The sequence below is a fragment of the Acanthaster planci genome, linkage group LG14, assembly GCF_054643075.1.
Source record: "Acanthaster planci isolate LZ-2023a linkage group LG14, COTS_SCS, whole genome shotgun sequence".
NCBI lineage: Eukaryota > Metazoa > Echinodermata > Asteroidea > Valvatida > Acanthasteridae > Acanthaster > Acanthaster planci.
In genome coordinates, this window is record NC_141790.1 from 13,065,736 (window position 1) to 13,077,364 (window position 11,629).

General features: G+C 41.2%; 1 protein-coding gene across 11 annotated transcripts in view; it reads left to right on the plus strand.

Moving 5' to 3' along the window:
- Positions 1-11,629, plus strand: part of LOC110981686 (disks large homolog 2-like) — a 70,544-nt gene that overhangs the window by 55,373 nt on the left and 3,542 nt on the right. For 10 of the 11 annotated variants that reach the window (XM_022239476.2, XM_022239477.2, XM_022239479.2 and 7 more), the window contains 18 exons: positions 2,560-2,643; positions 2,805-2,849; positions 2,988-3,112; positions 3,313-3,415; positions 3,550-3,756; positions 4,189-4,369; positions 4,685-4,934; positions 5,089-5,245; positions 5,542-5,644; positions 5,971-6,088; positions 6,298-6,474; positions 6,950-7,022; positions 7,287-7,377; positions 7,834-7,872; positions 9,766-9,813; positions 10,046-10,147; positions 10,367-10,539; positions 10,724-10,925. In XM_022239476.2, coding sequence (XP_022095168.1) covers positions 2,560-2,643; positions 2,805-2,849; positions 2,988-3,112; positions 3,313-3,415; positions 3,550-3,756; positions 4,189-4,369; positions 4,685-4,934; positions 5,089-5,245; positions 5,542-5,644; positions 5,971-6,088; positions 6,298-6,474; positions 6,950-7,022; positions 7,287-7,377; positions 7,834-7,872; positions 9,766-9,813; positions 10,046-10,147; positions 10,367-10,539; positions 10,724-10,925 — 2,278 coding nt within the window. The remainder of the gene's footprint in view (positions 1-2,559; positions 2,644-2,804; positions 2,850-2,987; positions 3,113-3,312; positions 3,416-3,549; positions 3,757-4,188; positions 4,370-4,684; positions 4,935-5,088; positions 5,246-5,541; positions 5,645-5,970; positions 6,089-6,297; positions 6,475-6,949; positions 7,023-7,286; positions 7,378-7,833; positions 7,873-9,765; positions 9,814-10,045; positions 10,148-10,366; positions 10,540-10,723; positions 10,926-11,629) is intronic. The other variant, XM_022239478.2, reaches the window with a different exon arrangement.

The window sequence follows — 11,629 nt, forward strand, 5'->3', positions numbered from 1 at the left end:
AGTACACGCACATGTACATGTTCAGGCCATAATGTACATGTTATGCAGTGGATTTTACATGTACATATGTGTAAATATCACACCAGTTTGAAAAGTGTGTTTTTTATATGTATTTAACATTGTACATAGTACATTTTGTTTGTACAGACGTTGTGACCCACATACATGTAGACGTAGGTGTACCAGCTCACACATACCGGTATTGACCGCGCACTGGTACTTGTACATGTACATGTTCTGTACTTGTGGGGACAAACGTTCGCCATTACACCAATTTTATAGGGACTGAAAACATTGTAAGAAATGTCCCCACAACTCTGTCCTAATTTGCCTAAAAAAAGAAATTGTCCCCTAAAGATGGTGCATAAGGCCTGCTCATGTACCGTACATGAATTTATAATGGACCCGTACCAGTTGTCTGCAATTTGATAATTAATGTAAACCATCTGGGAATACGTTGTATGTTTCACAGTCATAGATCAGTCCTTGAAGAAGCATGGGCTTGGGAGTCAAATTACTAGCCTACTAATTAGCAGGTCTAATGTCTGGGTAAAAAACCTGTACCTTGATAAAGATGCTAACATGTACCTGTTTCTACGGAGATAAATGGATAACATTACACTGTTGTTGATTATGCATCTTTCCTGAGGGGAGAATGAGTCACAGGCTTGTCCAGTGTGTGTCCAATTCATAAGCAGTAAAGGGGAAGAGTAAAATTATTCCAATTTACTTAAAATCCACATGAAACAGATTTCTTTTTACTTTACTGTTAACATCTACAGGGTACATGTACTGGTATCTGAATAAGCTTTGATTCATTGGCAGTAACATTCGAAAAATATTTGTAGCTTCCTTGAAGCATTGCATCATTTGGGATTCCCAACTCACAGAGCCAAATGTTTGTGTTCAGGCGGATTTCAATGAGATGCTAAAAAAAGCTTGCATCTTTCTCTTTTCAATCATGTTGTCAGTACGGACAGTCACTTTATGTGACATGTCTTCATTTCCTTGGTCACATGAATTCACTTTGCTTCCCTGGTATGTACATTGGTCTCGCCCTAGTTTTCATTTCATCCCTGGATTTTTTATCATGCCAGCTTCTTCCATCCCCTAACCACCTCAGCCTGGTTGACTTCTAGCCTTTTTGTTTATCATGCTGTAGGGGCAGTGTCTGATTGGCAGTCGGCTCTGATACACGATGTGGAAATTTGCCAATAGATACATCAGGCTCCCTGTTAATAAAACGCAGCGGAGGTCGTTAGGGAGTGCACCAGGCACAGATGGATAGATGGATTCTGGGGAAAAGTGAAAGCAATGAATAGTTGTTGAGAGGTTTTAGAGATGAAGTGATGAGGAGTAGATCATCATATCCTGAATGCTGCGTAGTGGAAATAATACCTCATTAATGCTCCACGACACATTTTAGTAGATGCCAGAATTCATTAATGAATCCCCTCAAGAGGCTATCTTTATCAGATTTTCTGTTTAATTCCCTTCATAGAATGTCAGCCTGGATCATGGAAGCTAATAAGATTCCAGTGAAATTCAGATTATTGTCAATTATCTCGTACCTGGATATTCTCATATGTACATGTAGTCCAAAGAAAAGTCACATACATGTGTACATGTATGGTGTCTACTGTACCAGGATTGCTAAATGAGCTTGTTGTAACCCTTATCACTGATTGTCCATTTGATATGAGGCAAATTACATAATGAACATGTACCATACCTACCAATGTACATGTACAGTATGATGTACAGTAATGTTGACCCTAACTACACCAAACCTGAGGTTTGGGCAGGTTTGATACCGTACCTAAAGAACTTCTTGTTGAATTTTGTGAGACTTGGGATGAAAGGCCCAGGGAGATGGTTTTGGATTCTGTGTGAGTTGGGACACACACGGGTCACTGTGTGCAGTGTCTGGCTTGCTGTACCAATTGTTGGACTATGCTTGATTTTGTCAGGTTTGGTACTGTTCAGTGCAAGTCATCCTTTACTGCATAGACCTATCCATACCATATCACTCAAACTCCAGTGGGCTCATTCTGTTGGAATTTATCAGGTTTGGTACAGTGACTTGTATGTACAAATATATACAGTGTAGACAAGTACATGTACATGCACCTGTTGGATTTTGTGAGGGTCAATATGCTCCCTAGTGCATAAGCTTGGGGGGCTAGGGTTAAAGATATACATGTACATACCCAAGTATCAGAACTGCACAGGATGACAATCATTTACTGACAAATTTGGGGCATGTTTGCCTTAAGCCTAATTTTGGCCTACCAGTATGTATTTTTCTGATGCCATCTTGTACCTGGAAGATGTCCCAGGATTATGCACAAGACATCCTGTATGCATTTGAAAGTAGCAACTAATGAGCACATGTGGATGACAGTGTCATCTGTAGTTCCCATGGCAACAGGGCCCATCATCAGTGGTTGAAATCAAAGCAAGCAGAGTGAGCATGCTGCTTTAGGCCAAGTGAAATGAAAGATCCAAAATCAGATCAATAGTTGTATGTGATTCTCTTGGTTTTATATTTCCCTTCAGCCCAGTCCCTCCCCAGTGTTTGTTAATGCTGACCATTTGAAGCAATCTCCAAACGACGTATCACCCAGTGACAGCTTTCAAATGGTATGTACGGAAATTCAAATATCCTTGTCAATTTCTGGCTAGTTAGATCGCTTTTTGTTGAAAGCATAACGAGGTACAAGCATTTAAGTAGTATCAAACAGGAGATATGCAACCATGTACTGAATGGATTTATACTTGATTTTATTTTCTTTATTTTTCAGAACAATATCGACGAGTGGGAATTCGAAGATATCATATTAAATAGGGTAAGTCTTGTCTGGTCAAACAGTTTTCCATTGTTGAAATTTATTCCTATCATATCAATCCTGCATTCTGATTCTCTGTGTCATTCACACACCATGATTAATCTTTGACTTTGCGGGATTACTCCATGTTGATTGTAGGGCGGAGCTGGACTCGGCTTCAGCATTGCAGGAGGTGTTGATAACCCACACATTGGCGATGACCCTAGCATCTTCATTACAAAGCTCATCCCAGGGGGTGCAGCATCAGTTGGTGGAAGACTCAGGTGAATATATTCTTACTGTTGAATTTCCAGTGGAAGGATGAAGCTTGTCCAAGATGTATCTTGTAGGAGCATACATGTAACCATTTAAATATCTTGTACAATTATCACATCAAGCTATGTAAGTTGTCACTTACTGATGTTCCTTTTTTGTCAAAGATGTTTATTTTATTGTAGATGTTTCTTTCCTTTTTTTCTCCTAGATTGAATGATGTCATTGTCAGAGTGAATGATTCAGATATCCAAAATGTACCCCATCAAGCTGCTGTGGATGCCCTTAAGAAGACTGGAAGCATTGTCAACCTGGTAAGTAGTCATCTTACCAAGGGTCAAAGGTTATATTAAGTAAGTACAAGCTTAAGGTCAAACAAAGTCAAAATAGATGAAGCTTGAATGTCCCAGCAATCAAAGAAATATCTTCCGATTTTCATTATGAACAGGTTGTTAGACGAAGGAGGCCGCGCCCTACTGGTAATGTGATCCGCATCCGACTCGTCAAGGGAACTAAAGGCCTGGGCTTTAGTATTGCTGGTGGGTGTGGTAACCAACATGTTGCCGGGGACAACGGTATCTTTGTTACCAAGATCATCGATGGTGGTGCTGCTCAGCAGGACGGTAACCTTCAAGTTGGTGATAAAATCATAGCGGTGAGTTGCATGGAAGAACCAAGATGAGCAAGTTGTGGGCAAAGTGCAGGTCAACCCCCCATTCTGTTGCTCTTCAGCAATGCGCTAACGCAGCATAGTCTCCCTGGAGTGACCCTCGTCGAGTTTTTTTGTCAGAGTTCATCATTACATTATACTGTTGGTCACAACATGTCATTCATGGTCAATAACATCTTTTTCAGTTGTTCATGTGAATGGTTCCCTCAATACAATTACGAACAAATGAAATTGGCCATTGACAACCAGTGGTACAATAATGCCTCAGGTTCTGGTTCTGAATTGTCGAACTAGATTGTCCAAACCATCAGTGGTTTGGGCAATGCTGTTAACTATACTCGTCGCTTTAACATGCGGATGCTGTGCTTAATAGTGTTTGACTTCTAGCTGTTGGCCATTGTGGTTACATGTTTACAGGTTGGTAATCATAAGCTAGAGGATGTGACCCATGAAGAGGCTGTTGCTGTCTTGAAGGATACCAGTGATATTGTCTTACTGACTGTTGTCAAAGGTGCCGTCACCAACTACCCCTCACCACCAGCCAGTATAGCCTCACAGCCAGATGTCTCCAATGTTGCTCCTTCATCTCCGCCACCACGTAAGGACAAGGATTTTATTGGGGTTAGGAGATGTTTGTACCGCTGGCTTAGCTGGAAGTAAAAACTGCATGAGAACTAAGGAAAGAAATCTCGAGAAATCTCAAGAAATGAAGATCTAAAATTTGAAGATTCAAGGTCATTGTTACAAAGATTATACAAACAGTCATCTTGTGTTCTGAACCTTACAGTGAGTTTGTTTATTCATTTGGAGCACTCCATGTCAGGCAATAATGAGAATGTTTAAGGGGGGGAGGAAGCATGACTGACCCCAAATGACGTCACATTGATCCTGTTTTGACCTCTTGATCTCACAGCATATCCAGAAGCCACGACTGGTGTAGCTGGCCTGAGTTTACAGTCGGAGCCTATTCAGCAGCGTTCTCCTTCGCCACCTCATCAGGAGGAGCTGAACATGATTATCCCGCCTACATCCCATCATCCTCAGCAGCATCACCCAGATGTCCCCTACACCTCCATGCAGAAGACATACATGCCTCCCTCTCCTACGAAATATGAGGGTAACGGGGTCAAAGCCTACGTTCAGAATGACGACGAGTTTCCAAGGTGAGGATAAGTTCAAACTAACAATTTTATCCAAGAAACCTACGTTGGATTTGAGAACAAGAAATCTCCATTTTATTATTAGACAAGATCACTGTACCTAATTTTTCCTAGCCCTTCCGTTTGTCATTGTTCTGCCTTGCTTTTTTGGAACCAGGGAGATGAGGACTGTAGTCCTGAATAAAGGAGCAACAGGTCTAGGTTTCAACATTGTTGGTGGGGAAGACGGTGAAGGGATTTTTATCTCCTTCATCTTGGCTGGGGGCGTGGCTGACCTCAGTGGAGAGCTCAAGAGAGGAGATCAGATATTATCGGTAGGTTCTGACTTGAAGGTAATATCACCATAGGAATACCAGATTAATACAGGTTATGAATTAAATGCACATTTTCATGTGAATCTTAGACATTGAATTCCTTTTCATTCAGATGATGGAACCAAAGATGGACATTCACTAAATATTTGAATAACCATCCATGATGTAGTTGAATGCTCTAGTTTTATTGACAGTTTTTACATAGCGATGAAAATGTCTCGCAGAAGGTGAACCAGTAACACTGACCCTGTAGGAGTAAAAATAACAGTCAATGAATGTTTTTGTTGCTTCCACAGGTCAACAAGAAAGACTTGCGGAATGCAACCCATGAAGATGCTGCCTTAGCTCTTAAAGGCACAGGACAGACAGTGATGATTGAGGCTCAGTATAAACCTGAGGGTAAGGAGCTTCTTGAAAGTCAGAACTGGAGATCTGCTTGTCTCTGATTTCAAGTTCCTTCTTGATGTTTGGATGCTATCATTAGCCTTGCTGGGAGGATAATTCAGGAGACCAGAGCTGATGTATCATTAACACACTAATTGCTAAAACAAGAGACTGTTTGTGAGCAAGACTAACTGACAACAAAAAACGGAGCGTGTTTCCAATCCCCAAAGTCACTAGAATTTCTGCTTTTACTCAGTGTGATGTTACTGATTCAAGCCCCCCCCCCAGCTTGCTGGCTAGTGAGTTTTATGGCAGTTATTTTTGGTTTGGATTGATGACAGAGTACAACCGTTTTGAAGCTAAGATACAATCACTGAGAGAGGAAATGATGAACAGCTCTGTGAGTAGTACCACGACAGGAAGTCTACGCACATCAGCAAAGAGATCACTTTATGTCAGGTATGCCCCCCCCAACAAAAATCACCACAGTAACAGAATCTCAGATTTTAGATCTTAAAACACCTGAATCATCACATTAGTTTGATCCCCTTTGGAGCTAAGCCAAGCTTCTGTTATAAGGGTGAACAAGATAACCTGCCAAGTAAAATCCTGATAGAGATGCTGTGAGGTCATGAACCTGTATGTCTTTATGACTGCCTCTTTCTCAGGGCACTCTTTGACTATGACAAGACAAAAGACAGCGGTCTGCCCAGTCAGGGATTGAGCTTTTCATACGGTGACATTCTACATGTGACTAATGCTAGTGATGATGAATGGTGGCAAGCCAGGCAGGTGTTACCAACAGGGGAAGAGGGAGAGATGGGGGTCATCCCTAGCAAGAGGAGGTAAGGAAATGGGCATGTTTATCGCCCTCTATCTAGAAGCAACATCAGTGTGAAAAGTTCGGCCTGTAGTAGGTGTGTATACTGATGATGTCACAGTTTGTTTACATGTACACTTTCCTATGGAGCCAGTGGGGGATGCTGTTGTAAACAAAGTGTGATGTCATCAGCACTAAGGTTTGTGTGGCTGTTTGAAACTCCATGCTTGGTCACATTCAGACTGAGTTTGATTTGGCATTGGTAAACAGTAAGTCTTATTACCTGACCAGCTTCAGGGGCGTACAACATCACTGTTAGTTTACGCGCACAGCTCTTTAAGGTGCTTGTTACAAACATCCTACGTTGATTAGTTTTGTGAATGTCGAATGCATCTGGAGCTTAAGATACTTGGTATGCAGGATTCCTTGTGGACAGTGTGCAGAAGGTTAATATAGGATATTAAGTTGTCACCTCAAGATGGGTTGGTTTTACTCTACAGGGTGGAGAAAAGAGAAAGAGCGAGGCTGAAGAGTGTCAAGTTTTCTGGCAGGGGAGGAAGTCTTGAAAGCAAGGTGAGCCATTGGATTAGATACTTGTAAGATTTCCCTCTTCAGAATGTCACATGCGAGAGTGAGAAAATCTTTATAAATTGTATTTGGTATGATCAACTGGAAACCAGTTGTAGAGTTCTAGAGTTTCGGTTGGGAGTTGGAAGCCACAGTGTTTTTCTCTAGTCTGTCATTAATTGCTAGAGACAGGTGTACATACATGTATCTTGAGGATGTTCATCGGTCCACCTGTTGTGAGCTAATACTATTCCTTATTGATTTGCCTAGGGGTCCATGAATGAGAAACGCAAGAAGGGTTTCTTCTCGCGGAAGTTTAAGAAGGGACGGGAGAGCGACCAAGACACAAGCGATGCTGAACGTGAGTCAACTTGAGAGGATTGTTACTCATCCAGCTTTGTGTTGGTTGATGTGTTTGTTGATTTGTCTTGCTGTCTGTCTGCATGTTGACTGTATAGCGTAGGATCGACTAGTCCTTGTAGTTTGTCCGTCTTATGTAAGAGTTCCTTCAAGTTTGAACAAGCAGTCCCAACATGTATCCTGATTACTATTACTACTAGTTTGCAAATTCATGAAAGTTCAAACAAATACTGTGCACCAATTTAATTTAAGCGTGTTGATTTAATGAAAATGCTGATACTTACAATTTAATTCTTTAGATGAGAGTCGGAATAGTGCCGTGAGCTGTGTGTTCTGTAAAATTCCACTTCAGTAGGCTCTCAGATTTTCTGTGGTTTTGTTGTACTCTGTTGAAGATTTCTCTGTTTTTATTCCTTGGGATTTCCCGTGTGGACATTTTTCCTTCTCACGCCCACAGACATCACCTCAAACGCCAGTGATAGCGAAAGTAGTTACAGTAAGTTGTGTCCTCGACCTTGACATTTGACACTTTGACCTGTCAGCCCACAGCCTCGTCCATTATAATGTGACTTTAACCTTTGACCTCAACGTCTACTCACTCCATGTTGTGCAAGTTTTTCTGCTGTGGTTGCATTCCAGTGTCTATTTCGTCTGCTTTGCTTAACATTATAAAGTTGTTTGTTTATGTAAACATTTAAGTGTTTCACACAGCGTTAGCAAATTTGTCTAGTAACATTTCATTTTGTGTACTTGTTGATCTGTCTGCATGGTTCAGGAATCACAACAGCTGCCATGCTGAAAATGTGGAACTATATCACCACAATTCCTGGAGCAGTTGTCTTATTTTGTTGTTCTCATATTTTAAGTAATGATCATGAAGTACCATTACTCTCTCAAAAAAAAAGACTTTCAACATTTTCTCCACACCCGAAAAAGTGACACAGTGGTCTTGTTTTATGAAAATGTTCCTTCTCTCTCACAACTTACAGTATTTCACTTCATTTGTGAATTTCCTTTCCTTAACCCTAACCCTCCTCAATCCTTCACCTGTTGGAGGACTTAGGAGTGTTAGGGTTAATGCTTCATGAATTGTGAAATGATTTCCACATCTGTGCTCAATCCTTAATCATCCTCAGCTATCTGGTATTTGAGCGCACCAAGAATTCTCGGTCATAGAAATACCTACCAAAGTTTCTGTGTTGCAAACGGAACACAGAGTGCACGGCCTATGGTGAATTCCAAACACATTCCGGGACCCATGTGATAATTTGTATTTGCTGTATTGCCAAAGGCTCTGCTGTGCTCATGTCATCACATGCATTAGTCAAGGATGCCACTTTCAGATACAAACTAAGACAAATCGTAGACAGTGGAGGATACCTGTCAGAAAGTCTTTATCTCACCATTGTCAGACCCAGTGAAGTTCTTCTATGTACCATTGTGGTACTGTAACAACATAAACCATGCTAGTTTTGTTTCTAAAACCTTACCTCACATTTACCCCTCACATTACACCCTTCATTTCTATCCCATCTCTGTTTCTTATTCCTGCCCTCCCATCTTCCTTCGCTTTATTAAGAAACTCCGCCCACTCTGGAGCACTTTTTCTTTTTTCCTCCTGAACCTTTATCTTTGCCACAGCTGCCTTAAGTAGTTCCCTGAAGGCCAGTCATTGCTAATACACTGATGTACTAAAATGTAGCCAGTCTAAACCTCACGTTGCCTCGTGTGTGTTGATACCATCCCCTCCCCTAAACCTTCTTTTGATGCCAAATTGTTTACCACGCTGCCTGTATAAATTTGCTCTCATTTTCTACATCGTTGTAGCCCCTCACCCTGCAAGTAGTTGTTATAATGTTGTCCCATTCTCTGTGGATTTGCATTGCACAACTAACCCAAAATGCTTGTGTACTTGTAATTTTCATCTCTGCCTGCAAGAAACCAGAACAGTTTTCATGAATGAAAAATGATTAAATATTACTCATCTCTGACTAAATAAATCTACAAAGTCTACGTTTTATGAAAAGCACATCCAATCTTATTACCAACTGCTTTGATAAGAGAACTACATAGATTAGATGAAATACATTGCACTTGAGAGTGTAGGGTCAGGTTTGCAAACCCACATGTGGTGTATTAGGACAAGATTCAGTCGTAGACATACAGGTTGGGAAACCCACATGTGGTGTATTAGGACAAGATTCAGTCGTAGACATACATGTACATTGCTTGGTCTTTACACCAATCACACTTCTCTGAAGTTGCATTGAATGCAGAAGTCTGAACCTCTAGACTCACGAAAGCATTCACTACACGGATTGAGATTACCGGTATGTTGGCCGTAAGGTTTTGGGGGTCCAAATACTAATTGTTTTTATTTTTTTGTCAGGGAATGATGAGATGATTCTTTCGTATGAGGGAGTAGTCCAACAAGAAGGTAAGAGGTTGGAAGATATTTGTTGTGAGGAATCCTTTCATAATGAGAACCAAAAGAGGTCAGAGATCTTTATCCTTTGGCTGTACCAAACTTAACATGTTGTCAGCAAAGTATGGAGATTTATGGTCTGGCTGTTTTGGGGTCCAATATTGTTTCACTTATTGAAAATTTCTGGTAATGAAAGGTGACCTTACTTTCATACGTATCCCCACTTTTCTCTTCCAATTTCTAGTCAAGTACACCAGGCCAGTGATCATTCTTGGCTCGGGCAAGGATCGTGTCAATGATGACCTCATCTCAGAGATGCCTGAGAAATTTGGAAGCTGTGTGCCCCGTAAGTCTCAAAAATGTGTGAAAAACACCACTTCTTTGTTACAGGAAATACATGTTTAGGAACAGAAAGTATGAAATATTGAGAGAAGTTGTCATGAATAGTTTTATTCAGCTGTTAGGCTTGCTTCTCATCATCAGATGGTATAATACATGTAGTCACAGAAATGCCTAGCACTTTCAACATTTGTGCAAATCAAAAGTTACTGCTCTTTTCCTCCAGACACGACGAGGCCGAGACGACCCCACGAGGTGGACAAGCGAGACTACCATTTTGTGGAGTCTAGAGAACAGATGGAGAAGGACATACAGGATCATTTATTCATCGAAGCTGGCCAGTATAACGATAACCTGTATGGTACCAGTGTTGCATCTGTCAGAGAAGTCGCAGAAAAGGTAACAAAATGAAACAGTAATTTGTTATTTCAAGAATTAACGTTTCATCATGCTCCAACCCGACACTTTTCTTGGAAAATGAGAAAAACACTTTCCTGAATAAAAATGATGTCATGCATTTGTAGATGTCAACTCTGTTATTACGGAGGAATGATTAAAAGTGAATCTTTTTCCTGCCTCCTAGGGTAAGCATTGCATCTTGGATGTGAGCGGGAATGCCATCCGAAGATTACAGGTTGCCAACCTCCATCCCATTGCCATCTTCATCCGTCCCAAGTCAGTGGATTCCATCATGGAGATGAACCGAAGGATGTCAAGAGAGCAGGCTGAGAAGACGTATGAGAGAGCCATCAAATTAGAACTGGAGTTTGGTGAATATTTCACAGGTTAGCCTCACATTCCTTGCTCTTGAGGAACTTGTGCATGGGGAGTGGGGATTAAATGTCTTAACCACTTGCTGCCAGGGAACCCCTTTTGAGCACCATGAGTTTATACGCAGAGCCAGGGTGCCTGAAATTGGACAAAAGAGCTGGTCCGTGTAACAAAAGACCGTACTCGGATCAAAAGACCTGCTGCTGGGAATTGGCATCATTTTTAAACAGTGTACCACTGTTTTGGGCATAGCGCGCTCCTGGATTAGCACCGCAGACAAAAGTGCTCCAGGGCCCCATTGATGAGTGACACAGCACTGCTGCATGCTAATCCAGCAGCGTTTGAAAAGACGCCGCTCACATTCATTGGGGACAAAGGAAATTACACAACACCTCACAATTCTGGGCTCTCTTTGCATGGCGGCAAAGCTTAGAGTAGCCAACAAAGAGACATTTGTGTGGGTGTAAATGTCCATTAAATGAAATGATGAATTTTTGAAGAATTTTGAAACCGAAAATTCTGAAAATCTCCCATATGTGTGCACTGCATTTTTAAAAGCACCCGGCAGCATGTGGTTAAACTAACACTACAAGGGATAATTTTGGAATACTTGAAAAGTTGCTTTGGGGGAAGCCATTTTTTTGTTCTTTTTTAATGCAGACTGTTCCAAGAACGCTCCTTGAAAAGAAAGTCTTTAGACCAGGAAAATAAATTTGTC